Raw genomic sequence first — 15,359 nt, 5'->3', positions numbered from 1 at the left:
GAGACTTGTCTACATCTGAAGAACATCTTATCCGGAGACTTGTCTATATCTGAAGGACATCTCATCTAAATACATGTCTACATCTGAAGGACATCTTATCTGAAGACTTGTCTACAGCTGAAGGACATTTCTTCTAAAGACTTCTACATCTGATAGACATCTTATCTGAAGACTTGTCTACATCTGACATTCATCACATTAGACATATCCCACCATTTATTAAAAAAAAAGCAAAAAAAACTTTGTGGCAGAAGTCAAGTAAAAAGTAAATGAGGAGCTACTCCATTCTTAGAAGGTGGCAATACATGTTAGTTGAATGTTGGTCAGATCTGCCAACAGCACACAGTGGACACCGAACTAATGTGCATAGAGGTTTCCTGACTCTTCCCCGATGACATGTCAGAAGAAAAAAAGGTGGGGCTGTAGATTTTCAACATGCTTTTCCTTTTTGTTGTGACTGGAACTGAGCCACCACCACCAGAATTGTCTGGCAGTAATTTAATCCCCTCTCCCCATCGGGAGTGAGCATGTATGTGAATGGGAGGCATTGGTTTTGTAATTGAAGTCTATGTCATACAGGAGGGTCAACGGGAACATCTCTGGGACTCTCAGTCAAAAATACATTCCAAGGGCAACTTAGACCATTGGGCTCAAATGTGGTGGTTAATGTATCCCACCAAGGGTTTGTATGTTCACCCTGTGTTTACATGAGTTTCCTCCCACACGCCAAAGACATAATGATAGAGACATATTAGATCATATTTAAAATAGTGTCAAATTTAATAGTGCTATACAAGCAAATAATAAATAAATAACAGATCCCCAGGTTCAGTTACCCAAACGCTCAGACCACCTCCCCATAAAATCACACGGATCATCGGTAGATGAGGTTGGGTCACAATGTAACAATTCCTTTGACCTTTCCTTAAAGATACATCTTCATTAGATTATTCGTTGTAGGGCAATACTCCAACTGAAGATGTTCCAAAAATGATCCTTTCTCCAGACGTTTTCCTTGGCTCTTTTTGTTCCAGAGATGCACCCCATAGCTGTTCCTCAACAGTGTCTTCATCTCTTTCATCTCAATCACTTCAAAGTACTTTTTCCAGTCCTGCCAGTCCACCGGATAGAAGGTTTCCTTGGGAAGAACATTCACCCCCTGACAACTGTTCTTGTCCCTCAGTCTACGGGTCCCACACCACTTCTTGTAGACCCTGGTCAGAAGCTGGGGACCTTGATGGCCATACAACCAGTAGTTGTAATTCTTCACAAAGTCCCTCATGCAGAGCTCAATGAACTTGTGGCCAGGTTGGAAGGTCAGAAACGCTCCATTGACGACGTACAATGATTGTAAGGCCATCGCATTGGTGATATTTAGTAAATTTTTAAGAATAATAAAATCCGTGTCCAGGTAAATCCCACCCCATTTCCAAAGGATGGCCAAGCGGCAAGCGTCCGAGACCGTTGGGTAGTCTACTAATTCTCCATGTCTTTCAACCTTGGAGTACCAAGTGCTTAGAGGGGTATCTGAAAACAGTTTCTTAAAGTCCAGTGGAACGAACTCTACATTCGAGAAGCAGCTAAGAAAGGAGATACCAAAATTTCGAGGCAGCGATTGGTTGTTGCTCCTTAACCCGTTCATCATGATGGCTATTTTTGTGTGAGGATTAGCTCGAGCTGCTGATTCCACTGCACACATCACTTGAAAGGATGGACTAGTCCTGTCTGAGGTCTCCAAGAAGAAGATGCTGCCACCACCATTTGTGATGGTTGAAGAGTTGTCTGGTTCATTCGGGATCGAAGCAGGGCAGGTGACCTCTTTGGGTAGATGGTGGAGGTGGGCTTCCTCTTCTGTGTCAGACGTGAACTTTAAATATACAAAGAGGAATACGAAGGTCAGAGTACTGAAGGAAGCCAATGACATCAACCATGACTTGAAGTTCATTTTTATCCCCGAGGGCAGATAGTTGGATAACATCATGTTTTTGGTCAAATTGGAGAATTTTTGATTTACCTGCAAGAGAAAAAATAAAGTCAATTCACTGGCTGAGGTCAGAAGACCCTGATTGACAACTTTGGAATGGTGGACAAAGATGACCCTCTACTATTTTTGGAGGTCACCAATGAGTTGTCCATGTGCAAATGTCCTATGAGAGTGTATGGACATCATAGTAGGAAGTCGTAAAGTAACAGTGGCTCCTACTCTGGTGGACACGGCTCATCAAACCAGCAGGTAATGTTGTCTTGATGGCCCTGTGGGCCAAAGCACAAAATGCTTTCTCTCCTCATGTTTTCATCCCATCATCCAGTGACAATAGAATAATAGAGCCTTCAAAAATTTACATATCTCCAAGCCTTGATGGCTGAACTCCCATTTTTCAAAGCTCATGTTCATGGGAGTTTCATGGATGGGAGGAGATGACCTCCATCCTCATCCAGGGGCTGAAGATCATTCTTTTTGGTCCACCTAGGTTCCTATCCCTAGAAGAGGTTGACTTTCAGGTCATCGGAGTGGAGGGAGTCTTACGTAGGATCACATTGGATCTACTCCATGAGGACCACTTTGACCAGAGAGATACATAGTTTTGCCTCTTATATGAAGCCACATTCTAAAGGAGCTAGTGACACCATAATCGCATTTCTCACCCCACCCCCACCATACACCCTGGGGTAGATCTCCTGGATTTGGCCTTTGACCACTTTTGGGCCCTGGTTTATCACATTCATTCTATAGTATAGGAATCAGGAGAGGAAAATGTTGACACCCAATAAACTGTTAATAGATAACTCGGAAGATGTATCTAGATAAAGATCTAGCTCTGGATCTCTTCCCTATAATATAATAACGAGGGGGATGGACTTTTTGCTTCATGATCACATTCTTGAGTTGGAGCCAAATCGCAGATTTCATGTGAAGCCGGAACATTCTATAGTGGAAACGTAGAAGGAACATATTTACCAGCAAAAAGAAGAAAAAACTGGGAAATGATACTGGGAGGGATCCTAGATCCAGTGGCTCCTATAAAACCCCTGATCCAATGACCTTCACAACCGTTCCTTTATAGATTTAGTGCTGAGCTCGATGGTCCCCACCGGACACGGGGAGAGGACGGACGGCAGATGTACTGTGCCTTTAATGTAAACCCTGGTATAACACTGGACCCTGGAGAGATCGGAGTTTGCTGCAGAACTGCCGAAGAAAACGCAAAATAGGTCTGAAAACTGCGCGGCCTTTATCCTGCGCCTCTGCAATGTCTGAGACCAGCAGGGACTTTATCCTGCGCCTCTGCAGTGTCTGAGACCAGCAGGGACTTTATCCTGCGCCTCTGCAATGTCTGAGACCTGCAGGGACTTTATCCTGCGCCTCTGCAGTGTCTGAGACCAGCAGGGACTTTATCCTGCGCCTCTGCAATGTCTGAGACCTGCAGGGACTTTATCCTGCGCCTCTGCAATGTCTGAGACCAGCAGGGACTTTATCCTGCACCTCTGCAGTGTCTGAGACCAGCAGGGACTTTATCCTGCACCTCTGCAATGTCTGAGACCAGCAGGGACTTTATCCTGCGCCTCTGCAATGTCTGAGACCTGCAGGGACTTTATCCTGCGCCTCTGCAATGTCTGAGACCAGCAGGGACTTTATCCTGCGCCTCTGCAATGTCTGAGACCAGCAGGGACTTTATCCTGCGCCTCTGCAATGTCTGAGACCTGCAGGGACTTTATCCTGCGCCTCTGCAATGTCTGAGACCAGCAGGGACTTTATCCTGCGCCTCTGCAATGTCTGAGACCTGCAGGGACTTTATCCTGCGCCTCTGCAGTGTCTGAGACCTGCAGGGACTTTATCCTGCGCCTCTGCAATGTCTGAGACCAGCAGGGACTTTATCCTGCGCCTCTGCAATGTCTGAGACCAGCAGGGACTTTATCCTGCGCCTCTGCAATGTCTGAGACCTGCAGGGACTTTATCCTGCACCTCTGCAGTGTCTGAGACCAGCAGGGACTTTATCCTGCGCCTCTGCAATGTCTGAGACCAGCAGGGACTTTATCCTGCGCCTCTGCAATGTCTGAGACCAGCAGGGACTTTATCCTGCGCCTCTGCAATGTCTGAGACCAGCAGGGACTTTATCCTGCGCCTCTGCAATGTCTGAGACCAGCAGGGACTTTATCCTGCGCCTCTGCAATGTCTGAGACCAGCAGGGACTTTATCATTAACATCGTACTATTTAGGAATTACATACGGACTCCAGATTGGACACTTCACTACCTCTACTCCGGACTGATAGTATTATAAACTGATCACTGTGACATCCACGTATACAACTCTGCTAGGTCCACATACTTGGCTCTGCTACATCCACATATTCGGCTCTGCTACATCCACATATTCAGCTGTTACATCCACATATTTAGGGAAAGAAAAAAAGAGGTAGGAAAAAAGCACTCAACTCACCAGATAATATACAAATATACCAAGAAATTTATTAATGAATAATTCAGTGCAAAATTTCATAAAAACATTTTTTAAATGTTTTTATGAAATTTTGCACTGAATTATTCATTAATAAATTTCTTGGTATATTTGTATATTATCTGGTGAGTTGAGTGCTTTTTTCCTACCTCTTTTTTTCTTTCCCTACATATTGTATGGTAGGATTGCACCCTCACTTCTTCATTATTTCTATTGTGACTGTAGCTGTGCAGCTCTGTCTCCTGCTTACATCCACATATTTGACTCTGCTAAATCCTCATACTTAACTATGATATATCCACATACTCAACTTTGCTACATCCACATATTTAACTCTGCTACATCCACATATTTGACTCTGCTACTTCCAAATACTTATCTCTGCTACATCCATATATTTGACTCTGCTACATCCACATATTTGACTCTTCTACATTCACATATTTGACTCTCCTACATCCACATATTTGACTCTGCTACTTCCACATACTTGACTCTGCTACATCCAATCTGGGGCCAATTTCTAGAGCTGTGTTCGATATGTGACATTTGCATATGCAGCAGAGCTGATCATGTGGATGTAATCAATCAGAACTTATGGTTGTAGCAATCATCTACTGACCCATTCACACAGGCACCACAAAAACAATCAGCTACTGACCCATTCACAGAGGCACCACAATAACAATCAGCTACTGACCCATTCACAGAGGCACCACAATAACAATCAGCTACTGACCCATTCACAGAGGAGACAAAATAGCAATCATGTACTGACCCATTAACAGAGGAGCCACAATAGCAATCACCTACTGACCCATTCACAGAGGAGCCACAATAGCAATCACCTTCTGACCCATTCACAGAGGCGCCACAATAGCAATCACCTACTGACCCATTCACAGAGGCACCACAATGGCAATCACCTACTGACCCATTCACAGAGGAGTCACAATAGCAATCACCTACTGACCCATTCACAGAGGAGCTACAATAGCAATCACCTACTGACCCATTCACAGAGGAGTCACAATAGAAATCACCTACTGACCCATTAACAGAGGAGCCACAATAGCAAACACCTACTGACCCATTCAAAGAGGAGCCACAATAGCAATCACCTACTGACCCATTCACAGAGGCACCACAATGGCAATCACCTACTGACCCATTCACAGAGGAGCTACAATGGCAATCACCTACTGACCCATTCACAGAGGAGCCACAATAGCAATCACCTACTGACCCATTAACAGAGGAGCCACAATAACAATCACCTACTGACCCATTCACCGAGGAGCCACAATAGCAATCACCTACTGACCCATTCACAGAGGCTCCACAAAAGCAATCAACTACTGACCCATCCACAGAGGAGCCACAATAGCAATCATCTACTGACCCATTCACAGAGGGGCCACAATAGCAATCACCTACTGACCCATTCACAGAGGAGCTAAAATAGCAATCACCTACTGACCCATTCACAGAGGCGCCACAATGGCAATCACCTACTGACCCATTCACGAAGGTGCCACAATAGCAATAACCTAGTGACCCATTCACAGAGGCACAACAATAGCAATCACCTAGTGATCCATTCACAGAGGAGCCACAATAGCAATCATCTAATGACCCATTCACAGAGGAGCCACAATAGCAATCACCTACTGACCCATTCACAGAGGCTCCACAATAGCAATCACCTACTGACCCATTCACAGAGGCTCCACAAAAGCAATCTACTGACCCATTCACAGAGGTACCACAATAGCAATCACCTACTGACCCATTCACAGAGGCGCCACAATAACAATCCCGTACTGAGCCATGCACAGAGGTGCCACAATAACAATCACGTACTGACCCATTCACAGAGGCGCCACAATAGAAATCACCTACTGACCCATTCACAGAGGCGCCACAATAACAATCACGTACTGACAAATTCACAGAGGCGCCACAATAACAATCACGTACTGACCCATTCACAGAGGCGCCACAAAAGCAATCACCTACTGACCCATTAACAGAGGAGCAACAATAGCAATCACCTACTGACCCATTCACAGAGGAGCCACAATAGCAATCACGTACTGACCCATTCACAGAGGCACCACAATAGCAATCACCTACTGACCCATTCAAAGAGGAGTCACAATAGCAATCACCTACTGACCCATTCACAGAGAAGTCACAATAGCAATCACCTACTGACCCATTAACAGAGGAGCCACAATAGCAATCACCTACTGACCCATTCAAAGAGGAGCCATAATAGCAATCACCTACTGACCCATTCACAGAGGAGCCACAATAACAATCACCTATTGACCCATTCACAGAGGAGCCACAATAACAATCACCTACTGACCCTTTCACAGAGGAGCCACAATAGCAATCACCTACTGACCCATTCACAGAGGCACCACAATGGCAATCACCTACTGACCCATTCACAGAGGAGCTACAATGGCAATCACCTACTGACCCATTCATAGAGGCGCCACAATAACAATCACGTACTGACCCATTCACAGAGGAGCTATAATAGCAATCACCTACTGACCCATTCACAGAGGCGCCACAATAACAATCACCTACTGACCCATTCACAGAGGCGCCACAAAAGCAATCATCTACTGACCCATTAACAGAGGGGTCACAATAGCAATCACCTACTGACCCATTCACAGAGGAGCTAAAATAGCAATCACCTACTGACCCATTCACAGAGGCGCCACAATAGCAATCACCTAGTGATCCATTCACAGAGGCGCCACAAGAGCAATCACCTACTGACCCATTCACAGAGGCTCCACAAAAGCAATCTACTGACCCATTCACACAGGTACCACAATATCAATCACCTACTGACCCATTCACAGAGGTGCCACAATAACAATCCCGTACTGACCCATTCACAGAGGCGCCACAATAACAATCACGTACTGACCAATTCACAGAGGCACCACAATAGCAATCACCTACTGACCCATTCACAGAGGCGCCACAATACCAATCACCTACTGACCCATTCACAGACGCGCCACAATAACAATCACGTACTGACCCATTCACAGAGGCGCTACAATAACAATCACGTACTGACCCATTCACAGAGGCGCCACAATAGCAATAACCTACTGACCCATTCACAGAGGCGCCACAATAGCAATCACCTACTGACCCATTCACAGAGGCGCCACAATAGCAATCACCTACTGACCCATTCACAGAGGCGCCAAAATAACAATCACGTACTGACCCATTCACAGAAGCGCCACAATAACAATCACATACTGACCCATTCACAGAGGCGCCACAATTGCAATCACCTACTGACCCATTCACAGAGGCTCCACAAAAGCAATCATCTACTGACCCATTAACAGAGGAGCCACAATAGCAATCACCTACTGACCCATTCACAGAGGGGCCACAATAGCAATCACCTACTGACCCATTCACAGAGGAGCTAAAATAGCAATCACCTATTGACCCATTCACAGAGGAGCCACAATAGCAATCACGTACTGACCCATTCACAGAGGCACCACAATGGCAATCACCTACTGACTCATTCACAGAGGAGCTACAATGGCAATCACCGACTGACCCATTCACAGAGGAGCCACAATAACAGTCACTTACTGACCCATTCATAGAAGCGCCACAATAACAATCACGTACTGACCCATTCACAGAGGAGCCACAATAGCAATCACCTACTGACCCATCCACAGAGGAGCCACAATAGCAATCATCTACTGACCCATTCACAGAGGGGCCACAATAGCAATCACCTACTGACCCATTCACAGAGGAGCTAAAATAGCAATCACCTACTGACCCATTCACAGAGACGCCACAATAGCAATCACCTAGTGACCCATTCACAGAGGCGCCACAATAGCAATCACCTAGTGATCCATTCACGGAGGAGCCACAATAGCAATCACCTACTTACCCATTCACAGAGGCTCCACAAAAGCAATCTACTGACCCATTCACACAGGTACCACAATAGCAATCACCTACTGACCCATTCACAGAGGCGCCACAATAACAATCCCGTACTGAGCCATGCACAGAGGTGCCACAATAACAATCACGTACTGACCCATTCACAGAGGAGCCACAATAGCAATCACGTACTGACCCATTCACAGAGGCACCACAATGGCAATCACCTACTGACTCATTCACAGAGGAGCTACAATGGCAATCACCGACTGACCCATTCACAGAGGAGCCACAATAACAGTCACTTACTGACCCATTCATAGAAGCGCCACAATAACAATCACGTACTGACCCATTCACAGAGGAGCCACAATAGCAATCACCTACTGACCCATCCACAGAGGAGCCACAATAGCAATCATCTACTGACCCATTCACAGAGGGGCCACAATAGCAATCACCTACTGACCCATTCACAGAGGAGCTAAAATAGCAATCACCTACTGACCCATTCACAGAGACGCCACAATAGCAATCACCTAGTGACCCATTCACAGAGGCGCCACAATAGCAATCACCTAGTGATCCATTCACGGAGGAGCCACAATAGCAATCACCTACTTACCCATTCACAGAGGCTCCACAAAAGCAATCTACTGACCCATTCACACAGGTACCACAATAGCAATCACCTACTGACCCATTCACAGAGGCGCCACAATAACAATCCCGTACTGAGCCATGCACAGAGGTGCCACAATAACAATCACGTACTGACCCATTCACAGAGGCGCCACAATAACAATCACCTACTGACCCATTCACAGAGGCGCCACAATAGCAATCACCTACTGACCCATTCACAGAGGCGCCACAATAACAATCCCGTACTGAGCCATGCACAGAGGTGCCACAATAACAATCACGTACTGACCCATTCACAGAGGCGCCACAATAGCAATCACCTACTGACCCATTCACAGAGGCGCCACAATAACAATCCCTTACTGAGCCATGCACAGAGGTACCACAATAACAATCCTGTACTGACCCATTCACAGAGGCGCCACAATAACAATCCCGTACTGAGCCATGCACAGAGGTGCCACAATAACAATCACGTACTGACCCATTCACAGAGGAGCCACAATAGCAATCACCTACTGACCCATTCACAGAGGCGCCACAATAACAATCACGTACTGACCCATTCACAGAGGCGCCACAATAACAATCACGTACTGACCCATTCACAGAGGCGCCACAAAAGCAATCACCTACTGACCCATTAACAGAGGAGCCTCAATAGCAATCACCTACTGCCCCATTCACAGAGGAGCTAAAATAGCAATAACCTACTGACCCATTCACAGAGGAGCCACAATAGCAATCCCCTTCTGACCCATTCACAGAGGCACCACAATAGCAATCACCTACTGACCTATTCAAAGAGGAGTCACAATAGCAATTACCTACTGACCCATTCACAGAGAAGTCACAATAGCAATCACCTACTGACACATTCACAGAGGAGCCACAATAGCAATCACCTACTGACCCATTCACAGAGGAGCCACAATAGCAATCACCTACTGACCCATTCACAGAGGAGCCACAATAGCAATCACCTACTGACCCATTCACAGAGGCACCCCAATGGCAATCACCTACTGACCCATTCACAGAGGAGCTACAATGGCAATCACCTACTGACCCATTCACAGAGGAGCCACAATAACAGTCACCTACTGACCCATTCACAGAGGCGCCACAATAACAATCACGTACTGACCCATTCATAGAGGCGCCACAATAACAATCACGTACTGACCCATTCACAGAGGCGCCACAAAAGCAATCATCTACTGACCCATTAACAAAGGAGCCACAATAGCAATCATCTACTGACCCATTAACAGAGGGGCCACAATAGCAATCACCTACTGACCCATTCACAGAGGAGCTAAAATAGCAATCACCTACTGACCCATTCACACAGGCGCCACAATAGCAATCACCTACTGACCCATTCAAAGAGGTGCCACAATAGCAATCACCTAGTGACCCATTCACAGAGGAGCCACAATAGCAATCACCTACTGACCCATTCACAGAGGCTCCACAAAAGCAATCTACTGACCCATTCACACAGGTACCACAATATCAATCACCTACTGACCCATTCACAGAGGTGCCACAATAACAATCCCGTACTGACCCATTCACAGAGGCGCCACAATAACAATCACGTACTGACCAATTCACAGAGGCACCACAATAGCAATCACCTACTGACCCATTCACAGAGGCGCCACAATACCAATCACCTACTGACCCATTCACAGACGCGCCACAATAACAATCACGTACTGACCCATTCACAGAGGCGCTACAATAACAATCACGTACTGACCCATTCACAGAGGCGCCACAATAGCAATAACCTACTGACCCATTCACAGAGGAGCCACAATAGCAATCACCTACTGACCCATTCACAGAGGCTCCACAAAAGCAATCTACTGACCCATTCACACAGGTACCACAATATCAATCACCTACTGACCCATTCACAGAGGAGCCACAATAACAATCCCGTACTGACCCATTCACAGAGGCGCCACAATAACAATCACGTACTGACCAATTCACAGAGGCACCACAATAGCAATCACCTACTGACCCATTCACAGAGGCGCCACAATACCAATCACCTACTGACCCATTCACAGACGCGCCACAATAACAATCACGTACTGACCCATTCACAGAGGCGCTACAATAACAATCACGTACTGACCCATTCACAGAGGCGCCACAATAGCAATAACCTACTGACCCATTCACAGAGGCGCCACAATAGCAATCACCTACTGACCCATTCACAGAGGCGCCAAAATAACAATCACGTACTGACCCATTCACAGAAGCGCCACAATAACAATCACATACTGACCCATTCACAGAGGCGCCACAATTGCAATCACCTACTGACCCATTAACAGAGGAGCCACAATAGCAATCACCTACTGACCCATTCACAGAGGGGCCACAATAGCAATCACCTACTGACCCATTCACAGAGGAGCTAAAATAGCAATCACCTATTGACCCATTCACAGAGGAGCCACAATAGCAATCACGTACTGACCCATTCACAGAGGCACCACAATGGCAATCACCTACTGACTCATTCACAGAGGAGCTACAATGGCAATCACCGACTGACCCATTCACAGAGGAGCCACAATAACAGTCACTTACTGACCCATTCATAGAAGCACCACAATAACAATCACGTACTGACCCATTCACAGAGGAGCCACAATAGCAATCACCTACTGACCTATCCACAGAGGAGCCACAATAGCAATCATCTACTGACCCATTCACAGAGGGGCCACAATAGCAATCACCTACTGACCCATTCACAGAGGAGCTAAAATAGCAATCACCTACTGACCCATTCACAGAGACGCCACAATAGCAATCACCTAGTGACCCATTCACAGAGGCGCCACAATAGCAATCACCTAGTGATCCATTCACGGAGGAGCCACAATAGCAATCACCTACTTACCCATTCACAGAGGCTCCACAAAAGCAATCTACTGACCCATTCACACAGGTACCACAATAGCAATCACCTACTGACCCATTCACAGAGGCGCCACAATAACAATCCCGTACTGAGCCATGCACAGAGGTGCCACAATAACAATCACGTACTGACCCATTCACAGAGGCGCCACAATAACAATCACCTACTGACCCATTCACAGAGGCGCCACAATAGCAATCACCTACTGACCCATTCACAGAGGCGCCACAATAACAATCCCGTACTGAGCCATGCACAGAGGTGCCACAATAACAATCACGTACTGACCCATTCACAGAGGCGCCACAATAGCAATCACCTACTGACCCATTCACAGAGGCGCCACAATAACAATCCCTTACTGAGCCATGCACAGAGGTACCACAATAACAATCCTGTACTGACCCATTCACAGAGGCGCCACAATAACAATCCCGTACTGAGCCATGCACAGGAGGTGCCACAATAACAATCACGTACTGACCCATTCACAGAGGAGCCACAATAGCAATCACCTACTGACCCATTCACAGAGGCGCCACAATAACAATCACGTACTGACCCATTCACAGAGGCGCCACAATAACAATCACGTACTGACCCATTCACAGAGGCGCCACAAAAGCAATCACCTACTGACCCATTAACAGAGGAGCCTCAATAGCAATCACCTACTGCCCCATTCACAGAGGAGCTAAAATAGCAATAACCTACTGACCCATTCACAGAGGAGCCACAATAGCAATCCCCTTCTGACCCATTCACAGAGGCACCACAATAGCAATCACCTACTGACCTATTCAAAGAGGAGTCACAATAGCAATTACCTACTGACCCATTCACAGAGAAGTCACAATAGCAATCACCTACTGACACATTCACAGAGGAGCCACAATAGCAATCACCTACTGACCCATTCACAGAGGAGCCACAATAGCAATCACCTACTGACCCATTCACAGAGGAGCCACAATAGCAATCACCTACTGACCCATTCACAGAGGCACCCCAATGGCAATCACCTACTGACCCATTCACAGAGGAGCTACAATGGCAATCACCTACTGACCCATTCACAGAGGAGCCACAATAACAGTCACCTACTGACCCATTCACAGAGGCGCCACAATAACAATCACGTACTGACCCATTCACAGAGGCGCCACAAAAGCAATCATCTACTGACCCATTAACAAAGGAGCCACAATAGCAATCATCTACTGACCCATTAACAGAGGGGCCACAATAGCAATCACCTACTGACCCATTCACAGAGGAGCTAAAATAGCAATCACCTACTGACCCATTCACACAGGCGCCACAATAGCAATCACCTACTGACCCATTCAAAGAGGTGCCACAATAGCAATCACCTAGTGACCCATTCACAGAGGAGCCACAATAGCAATCACGTACTGACCCATTCACAGAGGCGCTACAATAACAGTCACGTACTGACCCATTCACAGAGGCGCCACAATAGCAATCATTCACAGAGGCGCCACAATAACAATCACCTACTGACCCATTCACAGAGGCGCCACAATATCAATCACCTACTGACCCATTCACAGAGGCGCCACAATAACAATCCCGTACTGACCCATTCACAGAGGCGCCACAATAACAATCACGTACTGACCCATTCACAGAGGCGCCACAATAGCAATCACCTACTGACCCATTAACAGAGGAGCCACAATAGCAATCACCTACTGACCCATTCACAGAGGAGCCACAATAGCAATCATCTACTGACCCATTCACAGAGGGGCCACAATAGCAATCACCTACTGACCCATTCACAGAGGCTCCACAATAGCAATCACCTACTGACCCATTCACAGAGGCTCCACAAAAGCAATCTACTGACCCATTCACACAGGTACCATAATAGCAATCACCTACAGACCCATTCACAGAGGCGCCACAATAACAATCCTGTACTGACCCATTCACAGAGGCATCACAATAACAATCCCGTACTGACCCTTTCACAGAGGTGCCACAATAACAATCATGAACTGACCCATTAACAGAGGAGCCACAATAACAATCACCTACTGACCCATTCACAGAGGCGCCACAATAACAATCACGTACTGACCCATTCACAGAGGCGCCACAATAACAATCACGTACTGATTCATTCACAGAGGCGCCACAATAGCAATCACCTACTGACCCATTAACAGAGGAGCCACAATAGCAATCACCTACTGACCCATTCACAGAGGAGTCACAATAGCAATCACCTACTGACCCATTCACAGAGAAGTCACAATAGCAATCACCTACTGACCCATTAACAGAGGAGCCACAATAGCAATCACCTACTGACCCATTCACAGAGGTGCCACAATAGCAATCACCTAGTGACCCATTCACAGAGGCGCCACAATAGCAATCACCTAGTGATCCATTCACAGAGGAGCCACAATAGCAATCATCTAATGATCCATTCACAGAGGAGCCACAATAGCAATCACCTACTGACCCATTCACAGAGGCTCCACAAAAGCAATCATCTACTGACCCATCCACAGAGGAGCCACAATAGCAATCATCTACTGACCCATTCACAGAGGTGCCACAATAGCAATCACCTACTGACCCATTCACAGAGGAGCTAAAATAGCAATCACCTACTGACCCATTCACAGAGGCGCCACAATAGCAATCACATACTGACCCATTCACAGAGGTGCCACAATAGCAATCACCTACTGACCTATTCACAGAGGCGCCACAATAGCAATCACCTACTGACCCATTCACAGAGGCTCCACAAAAGCAATCTACTGACCCATTCACACAGGTAGCACAATAGCAATCACCTACTGACCCATTTACAGAGGCGCCACAATAACAATCCTGTACTGACCCATTCACAAAGGCACCACAATAACAATCCCGTACTGACCCATTCACAGAGGCGCCACAATAACAATCACGAACTGACCCATTAACAGAAGCGCCACAATAGCAATCACCTACTGACCCATTCACAGAGGCGCCACAATAACAATCACGTACTGACCCATTCACAGAGGCGCCACAATAGCAATCACCTACTGACCCCTTAACAGAGAAGTCACAATAGCAATCACCTACTGACCCATTAACAGAGGAGCCACAATAGCAATCACCTACTGACCCATTCACAGAGGAACCACAATAGCAATCACCTACTGAACCATTCACAGAGGAGCCACAATAACAATCACCTATTGACCCATTCACAGAGGAGCCACAATAACAATCACCTACTGACCCATTCACAGAGGAGCCACAATAGCAATCACGTACTGACCCATTCACAGAGGCACCACA

The 15,359-nt window shown here is 46.5% G+C and overlaps 1 protein-coding gene across 2 annotated transcripts in view; it reads right to left on the bottom strand.

Annotated features, from left to right (window-relative positions):
• Positions 1–761: 761 nt before the first annotated feature.
• A4GALT (alpha 1,4-galactosyltransferase (P1PK blood group)) overlaps positions 762–15,359 on the bottom strand; it is a 32,749-nt gene continuing 18,151 nt past the window's right edge. For both annotated transcript variants that reach the window (XM_075341982.1, XM_075341983.1), the window contains exon 2: positions 762–2,014. In XM_075341982.1, coding sequence (XP_075198097.1) covers positions 926–2,014 — 1,089 coding nt within the window. In that variant the 3' untranslated portion in view covers positions 762–925. The remainder of the gene's footprint in view (positions 2,015–15,359) is intronic.

Source organism: Anomaloglossus baeobatrachus, chromosome 4 (assembly GCF_048569485.1).
Source record: "Anomaloglossus baeobatrachus isolate aAnoBae1 chromosome 4, aAnoBae1.hap1, whole genome shotgun sequence".
NCBI lineage: Eukaryota > Metazoa > Chordata > Amphibia > Anura > Aromobatidae > Anomaloglossus > Anomaloglossus baeobatrachus.
This window is presented reverse-complemented; position numbering and strand designations above follow the sequence as displayed.